The following is a 12,268-nucleotide window of genomic DNA, read 5'->3' on the forward strand; positions in this document are numbered from 1 at the left end:
ACCCCCAATAACTTTTTTATTTTTTCAGATAAAAAACGAGATTTGGTATGTTAGTATGTGACATAAATTAGGATTGATTGGCGTACAACTTTTGATTTTTAAATGGCACCCTCGGTATTTTTTTACTTTATTCGATAGAAAATGATACCCTGAATCGAATGACATATCATATGTCAACTTTTGACATATTCGCTCAAAAACAAATTGTATTTTAAAATTCAATCTAGAGTGCCATATGGCTGTGTTAAAAGCACTAATTTTTAATCAAGAAGCCTTGGAAAAATAGATTTGATCGTCTAATGTTTTTAGCGTCTTGTCCTGGCCGGTTAAAAGATGCCCAAATCGTATTTTTAATCATATCTCAATTTTTCAAACGGAACGAGTATGGCTCATTAGCATATTTGGAAAAAGCATTTTTTTACGAATAATTTGATACCAAACACAAGGGGTATTTCGAGTCAAATTGTCGTTATGAACCGCGTGTTAAAATTTCAAATAAATTGTCATTCTCTATCGAATAAAGTAAAAAAATACCGAGGGTACCATTTAAAAATCAAAAGTTGTAGTTATTTCCGGTGAAACCGGAAGTGACCGAAAACAATTGAATATGTCAATCAATCCTAATTTATGTCATATACTAACATACCAAATCTCGTTTTTTTTTTATCTGGAAAAATAAAAAAGTTGTAGGGGTGAGCCACTTTTGAGACGCACCCGGTATACGGCTATAAAAAGAAGATGGCTGTCATTTTATATAATAAATTTATAGGTATGGGAAATGTCATCGATCGTCATTTCCCAGCCATCCGGACTCCGTTTTTTTTTTTCGTTCATACGGTATATGGGATGTCAATGAATAAGTGCAAAAAATGGACGAATCAGTGCAAAATTAAGTGCCCTTTTTCCTACAAAGTTATTTGCTTCTATGTACGAGTATATAGGCCGAATCAAAATTACAATATTACCTATAGTTTTATAAAAATAAATATATAAATTTATAGTTTTCATTATATCAAACAGCCTCTGAGAAATGTTTTCAACTCAAAATGCCTTTAATTATGTTTGACTACATCATTAAAAAGGGTCTTCAAATACATCAATGTGATATTTGTCTAAAATTTGCAAAAGAATCCGAATCTCTGGATAACTCGAAATTATTTACCCATTTAAAAGCCTTTGATCATGAAAGTGGAAAAATTTGTTCATTTTATTTACAGGCTGGAAAAATTATTTATATTAAATTTTGATTAGTTTTGCACTGAAGAAAACATTCAGAGGCTGTTTGATATAATGAAAACTATAGAATTTGACCACCCATGTGAGAAATTTCCTCTTATTTACATCATTAAATTATTTATTAGATTGAAAATATTTTATGCATTAGAGTTTACAAAAAATAAAGATTTATATAGTCGAAAAAAGTCCGATAGAACCAATAGAAATGTAACTATTTTGTCACATCTTTAATTAAATTTTGTTAAATAAATTTATTTAACAAAATCGGGGACTTTTTTTATCCAAAAAAGGTTTACAGTATTAAAAAATGGGATTTGATAATAAAATCGTATTTTGAAGTGTTATGGTTACTTGGATATATCATATACAAGTTGTTCAATCAATCAAAGTTGCCGATTGCCATCATTATTTATCTACATATAAAAAAAACTGAAGAACGCCTAATCTATATCATTTTGTATATTATAAGTAGCAGAAGATTAATAGAAACTAGAAACTATAAACTTGAGTAAAGTATTTATGATTCAAATTATAAAAATTATCTATTTTTATAACCTATCCCATCAGTAGTGATGGGCATATGCAAGACCAAGACCAAAACTCACAAGCAATCACCCCCTGAATTTCTTGCACTTATTCTGGTAACTATTATTTATTAATTTCTTTTCAAGCACTTTGTTTTACTCATAAAAACATTTTTTTAGGAATCGGGTCATTCAGATTTCTTCTCCGAATACGCGAAATGCCTCAAATATTCAGCTTCAAAAGGAGTGGTCCAATGGATGGCAGACGCAGACCGTATGTTCGACATTTACGAACATTGCAAAATTGACAGTTTGATGGAAGTTATGTTCGTTGGCATCCTTCCAACGTTTCGACAACGAGGCATAGCAAAGAAATTGTTTGAGGTCTCTATAGAACTAGCTAGAGAGCTGAGAACTGGTCGCAATGTTAAGTTATCCGTTGATGAAAGAAAGCTGGATATAGGAAGGCCTCCAGAAATCGTGTCAGCTCTTCTTACCTCATTTATTACTCAAAAAATTACCAGAGATACGAGCTTCAAAGTTGGAAAGAAAATGTATTTTGACTGGTTCGTTTATGATGGTCGGCCTTTGAGTGAGGTTATAGGTCCACAAACTCCTTTCTTTACTTTTGAGTATTACCGATTATAGTATTATATGTTTGATATTATACGTTTAATATAACATAATATATTAAAATGTGATTATAACTTTATTTTTAAGAAATATATCCACCATCTAACCCATACAAACAGCGTCCAAGTGTATTTGATCCAAGTACCGGACCGTTCCAACCCGCTTTTAGCCCACGGCCACACAGAAAGCGTTTTTTGCGATTTTACCGTTTGAAACGTTTTTTTTTCGATTTGTATTCGTTAAAAACACGCAAAAGAAGAGGCAGGTCTGCAGTTTCTATCAAGATGTCAATTAGTAATGTCGCAAGCTCGTGGATTCCCGGCCCGTTCAACAATCAATCCTGTGAGAAAGAGATAGGCGAGATCGGCGCGGTTAGCGTTGAAGAGACGAAGATAAAATATATGCTGGGATTGAATCGTGCACGGGCCGGGGCATATATTCGGCGACAAACACAATCTAGTGCAATGACTAAAGAATATAAGGAAATGTAACGCCCATATACAGGCTGCAGCAGCATTTGTAACATTATATAGACGCCATTTTTTTTATAGCAGAGAATGAGTCATCAGCTGGCCACCAGCGACAATTTTAGCGATTTTTAATAGTTTGTGTGTAGTGAACTTTGTATAAAGTTTATTACAATGGTGATTAGTTGTTCAACTTTCAAGTGTAAAAGTCGCAGCGATAAGAAAGAGCCAGGAGTTACGTTTTCATAGGTAAATAAACAATCCGTTCCACCTTTTAAGCGTTTTCTTAGTTTTCTTATTGAATTCGATAATTATTTTTCTGATACTATACGTACTTGATGTGTGCTATACGTCGATACTAGTTTTGTACCTTTTGTTAACATTTTAATACGTTTTTTTCGTAATTAATTAGTATGATACCACCGTATGCACCATAGACGTAGTCAAAACATTTATCAAAAAATATAAATATCTCTTCAAACAGCTAAGTTAAGACAAATATGTGACACGGCACTGTTTGGTGACATCGTATTTGCTCTCGGGTGTTATTTGTCCTTGGATTCTTTAGTCATTGACTTGGACCCTGTCAACCCGCCTGAAAAGAAAATATTTAAATTATCAAAATACCTACGTAAGTGTTTTTTTAAAGATAAGTCACATATCTAATTATTCTATTTGATAAGATAAATGGGAATTTAAATATTTTTGTTAATTTGCACTTTTGAATAGACACAAGTAGACTTAGTTAAAAACTCTAAACAAAGTGTAATTAATCTGTAGTAAAATGGGCGACGAAACCATTAAATGGGCTATCAATGAAGATGGTAAAGAAATAATTCATTAACATTACTTTTTAGTTTTAAACAAGGTGTCCCAGAAATAAGTGCAAGTATTTTAACTGGTACTATAGTTCAACCCCAGAAACACGCCTGAGTTTTTTTTCGCGAAAAAAAAATTTGAAAATTCAGAATTTTTCGAAAAAAATTTTTTTTTAGTTTTTAGTTAAAAAACATAATTTCTTGATAATATGGCAACACAGGTAGTAGATCAAATTTACAAGAAAGAAAATCCAGAAAAAATCCAGTGGTTCTCAAAATTTGAGTAAAAAATCATTTTTTTTGGAAATTTTCAAAGTAAAATAACGTTATTTTGGACTTATTTGAAAAACGATAAAGGGAAAATATGTTTCTTTTATAGAGATCTACCACCCTTTAAAATACTTGAACATATTTCTGGGACACCCTGTATATGGAAATAAGAAATAGCATGCATATATTTTGGTAAGCAATTCGTAAAATTTGTAAAACGGACATTATAAGTAAACTGCAGGTCGCACAACGCTCAATGGAACGAAATATGCTGGGAATAATCAAGAGAAACCGCAAAAGAATAGAGTGGATACGACAAAAGACCCAGATAATAGATGTCATCCACAGCATCCAATCCCAACACCTGGCAAAGACAGACAACAGATGGACCACAAAAATGATTGTAAAATCTTCAACCCTCTAAGCGGGGGTGTCATCGTCATCCCCCAACTTTTTTCAAATGGGATGGGGGGTCAAGACTCTGTTAAAGATTTTGCAATCATTTTTGGGGCAAAAGTTGTCCCCCTCACAAACAAAATTGACGTGTTTTTGGATTTTTGAAAAAAAAATACCCTGGCCGTTATGCCTTGCGGAACGTTTTCGATGGGCCACCCTGTAATTTCAGAACAATTAAAAATATTCTGTAAAAAACTTTCATACATAAATAAAATATATATTTGCTATTTCCTAATACTCATCGATCTAAAAATTTAATTAATTTTACTTTAAGATTCTGTAGTGTATGCACCTCTTACCAAACAATTATTGCCACAAGCTATAGAACTAATGCACGGGTATTTCTACACACAAGAAACAATTTGCAAGGCTTTCCATGTGGCTAATCAACCTGAGTGTTTCCCCGAACTCGATATTCTGCTTCGTAAGGCTGCTGTAGATGGCGTTTCGATCGTCGCTTTAGACAAAACCAGTGGCGCAGTGATTGGTGCCACGTTTAACAAATTGGAGGCAAGGTTTATTATAGTATTTTATTTCGTAAGGAGTATGTAGCATATAACATGTGAATGTGATAATATAGATCACTTAAGTATGTACTAGGGTTGAGAACCGAGAAATATTTTAACAGTATTAAAAATAATTAATAATTAATATTAATTAATTAATTTTAACTGACAACGAAACCCATTAGCAACGGGGATGTCAATGTTAGTCGGGGACTATTGTGAACTAAAGACCTTGTTCAAGGAACTATTCCTCTGGAGGAACTAGAACTAAGGAACTAGTTCCTCCCACGGGACTGGAATTCCCACCTCTATATGGGAGGGACACGGAACGTATAGTGAGAATCAACCTTTAGACTGGACTAGAATTACTGTCGATTGTCATTCCCTAGTCGTCTTTGACGCCCTTTTTTTATTGTATGGCATTTTATGTCATTTCATATTACGTTTTTTATAGGTTCTGGAAACCCTAGTATGTACGTATACCTTCTAACAATGACTAAAGAATCCAAGGACAAATAACACCCGAGAGAAAATTGTGACGATGTCACCAAACAGTGCCGTGGCACATATTTTTCTTAACCTACCTGTTTGAAGAGATATTTATATTTTTTGATAAATGTTTTGACTACGCCTATGGTGTATACGGTGGTATCATACTAATTAATTACGACAAAAACGTATTAAAATGTTAACAAAAGGTACAAAACTAGGTACATCAAGTATATATAATATCAGAAAAATAATTATCGAATTCAGTAAGAAAACTAAGAAAACGCTAAAAAGGTGGAGCGGATTGTTTATTTACCTATGAAAACGTAACTCGCTGCTGCTTTTACACTTGAAAGCTGAACAACTAATCACCATTGTAATAAAGTTTATACAAAGTTCACTACACACAAACTATTAAAAATCGCTAAAATTGTCGCTGGTGACAGATGATGACTCATTGTTTGCCATCAAAAGAATGGCGTCTAAGATCACAAATACTGCTGCAGCCCGTATATGGGCGTTGCATGTCCTTATATTCTTTAGTCAGCATTGCCTTCGAACGAATTGTGTACCTACAATTATAACAATAATTTTCAGGAAAAGACTGATTCGGATTTTTATCAAGAATATCCAAAAACTCTAAAATATCCAGCTTCTAGAAAAGTCGCAATGTGGATAGCCGATACTGAAAAATTATTTGACATTTTCGATCATTGCAACGTCTCCAGTCTGTTCGAAATCATGTTTCTTGGTGTCGTTCCCTCCTTTAGAAACCGAGGCATAGCAAAAAAATTGATCCAGGTGTCAATAGACATTGCACGGCAGCTGAAAGCTGGTAATAACGTTTTGGTGCCTGTAAATGATCAAGATTTAAATCTGGAACATCCTCCTCAAATAGTTACTGGTATTTTTACATCGTCGGCTACGCAAAAAATAGCGAAGGACCTGAATTTCGAAATAGGGTCGAAAATATATTTTGACAAGTACGTTTACGATGGACAAAGTTTGGGCGACCTTGTGGGACAAGAAATACCATATTTTACTTATGAATATTTAAGACTGTAAGAAAGTAGTTTTTATTCCCCCTCGTTTATTTATACATTATTTTCATTTTACACCATTTCCTAAAGGCAAATTTATTTATATTATTACGTTATTAAGAATCTAATTATGTTATGTAATATACAGGATGTTTCAAAAAAACATGTGCCATCTCTCGTGAGTCTTCAATCGTGATTTTAAAAGAAACATAATAATATTTTCTTTTTACCGTTTGTCAAGTAAGTCCAAAATAACCGAGTTATTTTACTTTGAAAATTGGCTGGATCTTTTCTGGGTCTTGTTGTAAATTTAATCTACCACCTATGTTGCCACATTATCAGGAAATTATATTTTTCAGCTAAAATCTAAAAAAAAATCGAACTGTTTTTTTTTTAAATTCCAAATTTTCAATTTTTTTCTTGCGAAAAAACCTCATAGACGTGTTTCTGGAGTCGAAATATACTACTCCTAAAAATATTTGCACTTATTTAAGACTCACCCTGTAGAAATTACAAAAATCACAACTTTTATGTGTAGGTAACTTTTTTGAAGACACCCTATTATAGAACCCTGTATATTTAAAAAAATATATATTTCCTTGTCAAAAGATCGACTTTCTGAAGAATCGATTTAAATGGAACATCCCTACTTGGAGGTTGGAGGCCATTTGGAGGCTATGTTTTTTGTTAGTGTATTCTGTGGTTATGTTCGAACTTTTATCAAAAACACAGATCAAAAACAAAAACAGAAAACAGCTGGTACTCACCATACTGTATAAGTAGGTAGAAAAATAAAATACAAAATATTAATCACTATAAACATTGATTTAGTAAAGAACAAACACGAATTTCAAAATTACGTGAAAGCATAGATAAATGATTTATAAATAGAAGAAAAATAAGAGATACATAGCACATAGATAAACTTTGGCATAGCATAGATCATGGATAGAAACATCTGGAAACATCACAGAATACATTGTCCTTGTTGATAACCAAGAGATAAAAGAAAAAAAAATAATTGGGTGTAATTTAAGTTAAGGAAAATGAGTAACGATCCAGTTACATGGGCCACCAGTGAAGATGGTAAGAAATGATTTCATGTCTAAAATTGTTATTAGTATTATCCTTTATGGTTTCATACAGAGGTTTTATAGGTATAAGAAATACGGAAATAGCATACATATATTTTGCCAAGCCTTTGTGACAAGTAACTTTTAAATTCAAGAAAAATAATATATAGGTAAATGTACTACAAATTATACTGTACAATAGAAAAAAAAACTGCCTCCAGTTGGCTTGGAAATGAACATCGATGACAATAGCACCCTCTTATTTGTTATTACCACTTTTAGCGTTGTAAGATGTACATCGATAAATAAATAACCTATAATAACGCTTATAATAATCTTCATAATGGACTTGTTTTTGCCAATATGTAATAAGTAAAATACGTTATAAAACAAATAAATCCAATCTCCAATCCAAATTTTCAACGAAAAATCTATAAACGGTTCTCCATAAACGTAGCTAATGAAGTATATGTTTGCTATTTTCTAACACTTATTTTAAAAAATTTAAGTAATTTTATTTTAAGATTCTATAGCGTATGTGTCTCTTACAAAACAATTATATCCACAAGTTATAGAATTCATTGATGATTCTTTCTACGCACAAGAAACTGTTTGCAAGGCTTTCGATGTATACAATCAAACAGAGTGTTTTTCCGAACTCGAAGTTCTGCTTCGAAGGACCGCTGCAGATGGCGTCTCGATCGTTGCTGTCGACGTAGCCAGTGGCGCCGTGATCGGAGTCGCATTAAACAAATTACAGGCAAGATTTATAGTAATTTAGCTATATCTAATATACGGGGTCCGGCAAAAATAAAAAACTTAAGAATTTTGTTTAACTGCAAATCTAAAGTATGTTCTAGGATGTATTCTAGGAAAATATTTTAACTTTTATAGGGTGGCTCAAAAAAGCGTGAGTGGATCGATTTCCTGAAACACATCCTTGTACATACCTTAGGTTTACACTTAAACAAAATTCCCAAATTTTTGTATTCTAGGAATTACAGATGCCCGACACACTATTGCCAGACCCTGTAGTATATTATTAATTATTGCATAACGAGTATGCAGAGTGTAGCTTAGCATTAGTTTTTGTTTTCTTGCATATTTTTATTAAATGTTTTGAAAAAATTATGTTTTTCTAGCATTACCTAATGGAGAAATAATCATTTTTAGGACAAGACTGACTCCGCATTCTATCAAGAATTTACAAAAACTCTAAAATATCCAGCTTCTAGAAAACTCGCCACCTGGATAGCCGACACCAAAACCAAGTTCGATATTTTCGAACATTGTGGTGTTACCAGCCTGTTTGAGATTATGTTTCTCGGAGTCCTGCCGTATTTTAAAAAGCAACATGTAGCGAAAAAGTTGGTCCAAGTGTCAGTAGACATTGCCAAACAGTTGAGAGCCGGCAATAATATTAAAGTGTCAATAAACAATCAAAAGTTAAATCTTGGAAATCCCCCTGATATAGTAACTGGTATTTTTACATCACAAACAAATCGGAAAATAGCGAAAGATTTGAATTTCGAAGTAGGATCGAAAATGTATTATGACGAGTTCTTGTACGATGGACAAAGTTTAGGCGATCTAGTTATATCAAAAAAACCATATTTTACTTATGAATATTTAAAACTCTAGACAACATATACTTATATAATATATATCGGGTGCGTCTCAAAAGTGGCTCACCTTTATAACTTTTTTATTTTTTCAGTTAAAAAAACGAGATTTGGTATGTTAGTAAACGACATAAATTAGGATCGATTGACGTATTCAACTGTTTTCGGTCACTTCCTTATTCGATAGAAAATAACACTCTGAATAGAATGACATATCATATGTCAATTTTTGACATTTTCGCATATGGTTTATTTGAAATTATAATTTGCGGTTCGTAACGAAAATTTAACTCGAAATACCAAGTGTGTGGTATCAAATTATTCGTAAAAAAATGCTTTTTTCAAATATGCTAATGAGCCACCCTCGTTCCATTTGAAAAAATTGAGATATGATTAAAAATACGATTTGAGCATTTTCTAACTGGCCAGGACAAGACACAAAAAACATTAGACGATCAAATCTATTTTTCCGAGGGTCCTTGATTAAGTATTAGCGTTTTTAACATAGCCATGGCACTCTAGATTGAAATTTAAAATACAATTTTTTAATAAGCGAGAATGTCAAAATTTGACATATGTTATGTCATTCTATTCAAAATGTCATTTTCTATCGAATAAAGTAAAAAAAAATACCGAGGGTGCCATTTAAAAACCAAAAGTTGTAGTCATTTCCGGTGAAACAGGAAGTGACCAAAAACAATTGAACGTCCGGATATGAATGAGAGCACCCGATATACCGTATGATGAAAAAAAAAACGGCGTCCGCGATGGCTATGAAAAGAAGATCGCTGTCATTTTATACAGGATGTCCCAGAAATAAGTGCAAGTATTTTAAGGGGTGGTAGATCTGAATGAAATGGTGGTTTTGAATGAAATTTTGATGATAAAAGTAATTATAAATGCTACATATTTTAAAGCTAAAAAACCGTCGACATATTCACCAGGGACGTGATATGGGTTATGATATATTTTTCTAAAAAAAGCATGTACGCCGCTGACTTTTTTCTCTTGTTAGCAAAATAGTGTAAGCAATTTAACGCCGATTAAAAATTGTCTCTTGATATTTTGTCGATTTCGGCCTCCTTGATGAGATAAACGCAATTTTATTAATTTGACTTGTTCCAAGTCTAATAGCAACCTTTAAAAAAGTACTCACTGATTCCTCATAAAAAATATAAAAAAAGTTCCTATAAACCTGGGTATAGAAATACATAGTTTTAGAGTTACAGGATGTTAAAACTTTTTATAATAAAGGTTTTTTGTAATTATCTTAAATGCCATTATTTTTTTTATTTCAAATTGCTGTATGATGGACTAATAGTAATAATATGGTTTTAATTTTTTATTTAATAATTGTAATTAATAAATTTGCGTTTATCTCATCAAGAAGGCCGAATTGGACAAAATATCACACTACATACTTTTAATTGGCATTATTAAAGGGCCTACACAATTTTGATATCAAAAGAAAAAAGTCAGTGGCGCACGTTTTTTTTTTGAAAAATATTCTAGTGGTAATATAACCCATATGCACGTCCCTGATGAATTTATTGAAACTTTTAGCATTAAAATATGTAACACTTATAATAAATTTTACCTCCAAAATTTCATTCAAATCATTAAAAGTAGGTACTTGGAAGAAAATTATAATAAATCGAAATATTATTAAGATTTTAACACCCTGTAACTACGAAACAAAGCAGAATCGGACCTATGTTGAAATGAAAAATATATCATATTTTTACGTGAGGAATCTCCCCACGAGGGAGGGCACATGTTTTTTGAAACACCCTGTATATCGATATTCATCATCAATAATTTCACACAAAACAAAATATTTTAATTTTTTTTGATTTGTAACTTTGTATTATTGATATTTAAACATAAATATTATAAGAAAAATATATTTTAAAACATGTAGTTTATACGTGTCGAAGAAAAACGGTCTCAAATAAAAAAAGACACGTTTTTGCATTAAGCAGTTTTTACATTAATTATTTTGTCCTCTACTTCCTCACTTTCCAGATGTTTGTCCGTCCATATACTCATATCGTCTAACGTCGCTTAACTTGCGCTAACCTTGACAGATTGGGTCGTAAAGCTAAAGTACTGTCTTTTACTAAACTTAAATGATCCTGTATACTTGCATGGACATTTGAAGTGATAAAACAAACTTAAATATGTTGTTTGTGTCACATATATCAAATTAGAGGTAAGAATTTTTTTACTTTTATCAACTTTTATCAATTCTTTAAGTTTTTCAAGATATTGCTTCGTTCCTTTCTAAAAGTAAATATATTTTTTATGACTGGTTATAAGATGAAAATGTATGCACGATAATATGATATATGAGTTTGCATGGACATTCTAGGCAATAATATGCTTAATTCTAATATTAAACACAAATGAATGACGCATGATAATAAAAACTCAACCAAATTGAATTGTTTTTTAACAATGATCCATTTTTCAATCCATTTTTAATGCCTTCAAACTTAGTTTTATAATTTATTTACAGTAACTTAAATTGCAATTACTAATCTTTAATATGAAATGTATACCGTGCATTTTTTGTTATAAAATGCACCAGGCCAAAAATAATTGACTTTAATTAATTGAGACTTAATCCTTTATAGGAAAAACCGAATACGTTAGTCTTACAGCTAACCGTTTGAGCGAGACTTTACAGACATTAAAAGAATCTTTTTTCAAATTTGAAAACGTTTGTAAGGCGGTGGGATTGTCCAAAAATGATGAAGCTGTGGACGAATTGGATGATTTTGTAATTGACATAGCCAAACATGGCGTATCCGTTATTGCAATAGATAAAGAAACTAATAAAGTGATTGGAGTTTCGCTCAATAAAATACAGGTACGTAAAATGTTTTATTACTAATACATACATATTGAATATGGCTAAAGAACTATAAAAACTAGATTTCAAAACTTTTAACGGGGGATAACACAACCTCACAAATAATTCTGTTTAAAAATGGGGCAACATGTTTCGGGAATCAGTTACTTCCCATCATCAGGCCCAAACGTTTGCCGTGACTTCTGTCTTTTTGAATAAATATTTTGAAAAGATTGTGAGGTTTTGAGTCCCCTACCCCTCCTTAGAGGTTTTGCAATTG

At 32.0% G+C, this 12,268-nt stretch overlaps 3 protein-coding genes across 7 annotated transcripts in view; all 3 read left to right on the plus strand.

Moving 5' to 3' along the window:
• The window catches only part of LOC115876380, a 68,405-nt gene that overhangs the window by 43,782 nt on the left and 12,355 nt on the right, over positions 1-12,268 (plus strand). For 3 of the 4 annotated variants that reach the window (XM_030892129.1, XM_030892130.1, XM_030892128.1), the window contains one exon: positions 1,941-2,461. In XM_030892129.1, the coding sequence (XP_030747989.1) occupies positions 1,941-2,408 (468 nt within the window). In that variant the 3' untranslated portion in view covers positions 2,409-2,461. Of the gene's footprint in view, positions 1-1,940; positions 2,462-11,770; positions 12,007-12,268 lie in introns of those variants that run through there. The other variant, XM_030892127.1, reaches the window with a different exon arrangement.
• LOC115876382 lies at positions 3,571-7,442 on the plus strand. The gene is made up of 3 exons (XM_030892133.1): positions 3,571-3,684; positions 4,679-4,914; positions 5,997-7,442. The coding sequence occupies exons 1-3, from the start codon at positions 3,645-3,647 to the stop codon at positions 6,462-6,464; spliced, it is 744 nt and encodes a 247-aa protein (XP_030747993.1). The 5' UTR covers positions 3,571-3,644; the 3' UTR covers positions 6,465-7,442.
• On the plus strand, positions 7,391-9,215 carry LOC115876381. 2 transcript variants are annotated; one of them, XM_030892131.1, is made up of 3 exons: positions 7,391-7,525; positions 8,037-8,272; positions 8,686-9,211. In XM_030892131.1, exons 1-3 carry the CDS (start codon positions 7,486-7,488, stop codon positions 9,151-9,153), a joined length of 744 nt encoding a protein of 247 aa, XP_030747991.1. In that variant the 5' UTR covers positions 7,391-7,485; the 3' UTR covers positions 9,154-9,211. The 2 variants fall into 2 exon arrangements, with proteins under 2 accessions (XP_030747991.1, XP_030747992.1); XM_030892132.1 differs by having other exon boundaries at positions 7,402-7,525; positions 8,082-8,272; positions 8,686-9,215.

This window comes from Sitophilus oryzae, unplaced genomic scaffold (assembly GCF_002938485.1).
Source record: "Sitophilus oryzae breed Bouriz unplaced genomic scaffold, Soryzae_2.0 scaffold_1436_pilon_pilon, whole genome shotgun sequence".
In the NCBI taxonomy this organism is placed as follows: Eukaryota; Metazoa; Arthropoda; class Insecta; order Coleoptera; family Curculionidae; genus Sitophilus; species Sitophilus oryzae.

Bases quoted from the DNA above. Each gene is read 5' to 3' on its own strand.
- LOC115876381 (XM_030892131.1), top strand. From the start codon at position 7,486: ATGAGTAACGATCCAGTTACATGGGCCACCAGTGAAGATG. The intron at 7,526-8,036 runs GTAAGAAATGAT...TTTTATTTTAAG, and splicing joins ATGGGCCACCAGTGAAGATG to ATTCTATAGCGTATGTGTCT. The intron at 8,273-8,685 runs GCAAGATTTATA...AATCATTTTTAG, and splicing joins TCGCATTAAACAAATTACAG to GACAAGACTGACTCCGCATT.
- LOC115876382 (XM_030892133.1), top strand. From the start codon at position 3,645: ATGGGCGACGAAACCATTAAATGGGCTATCAATGAAGATG. The intron at 3,685-4,678 runs GTAAAGAAATAA...TTTTACTTTAAG, and splicing joins ATGGGCTATCAATGAAGATG to ATTCTGTAGTGTATGCACCT. The intron at 4,915-5,996 runs GCAAGGTTTATT...AATAATTTTCAG, and splicing joins CCACGTTTAACAAATTGGAG to GAAAAGACTGATTCGGATTT.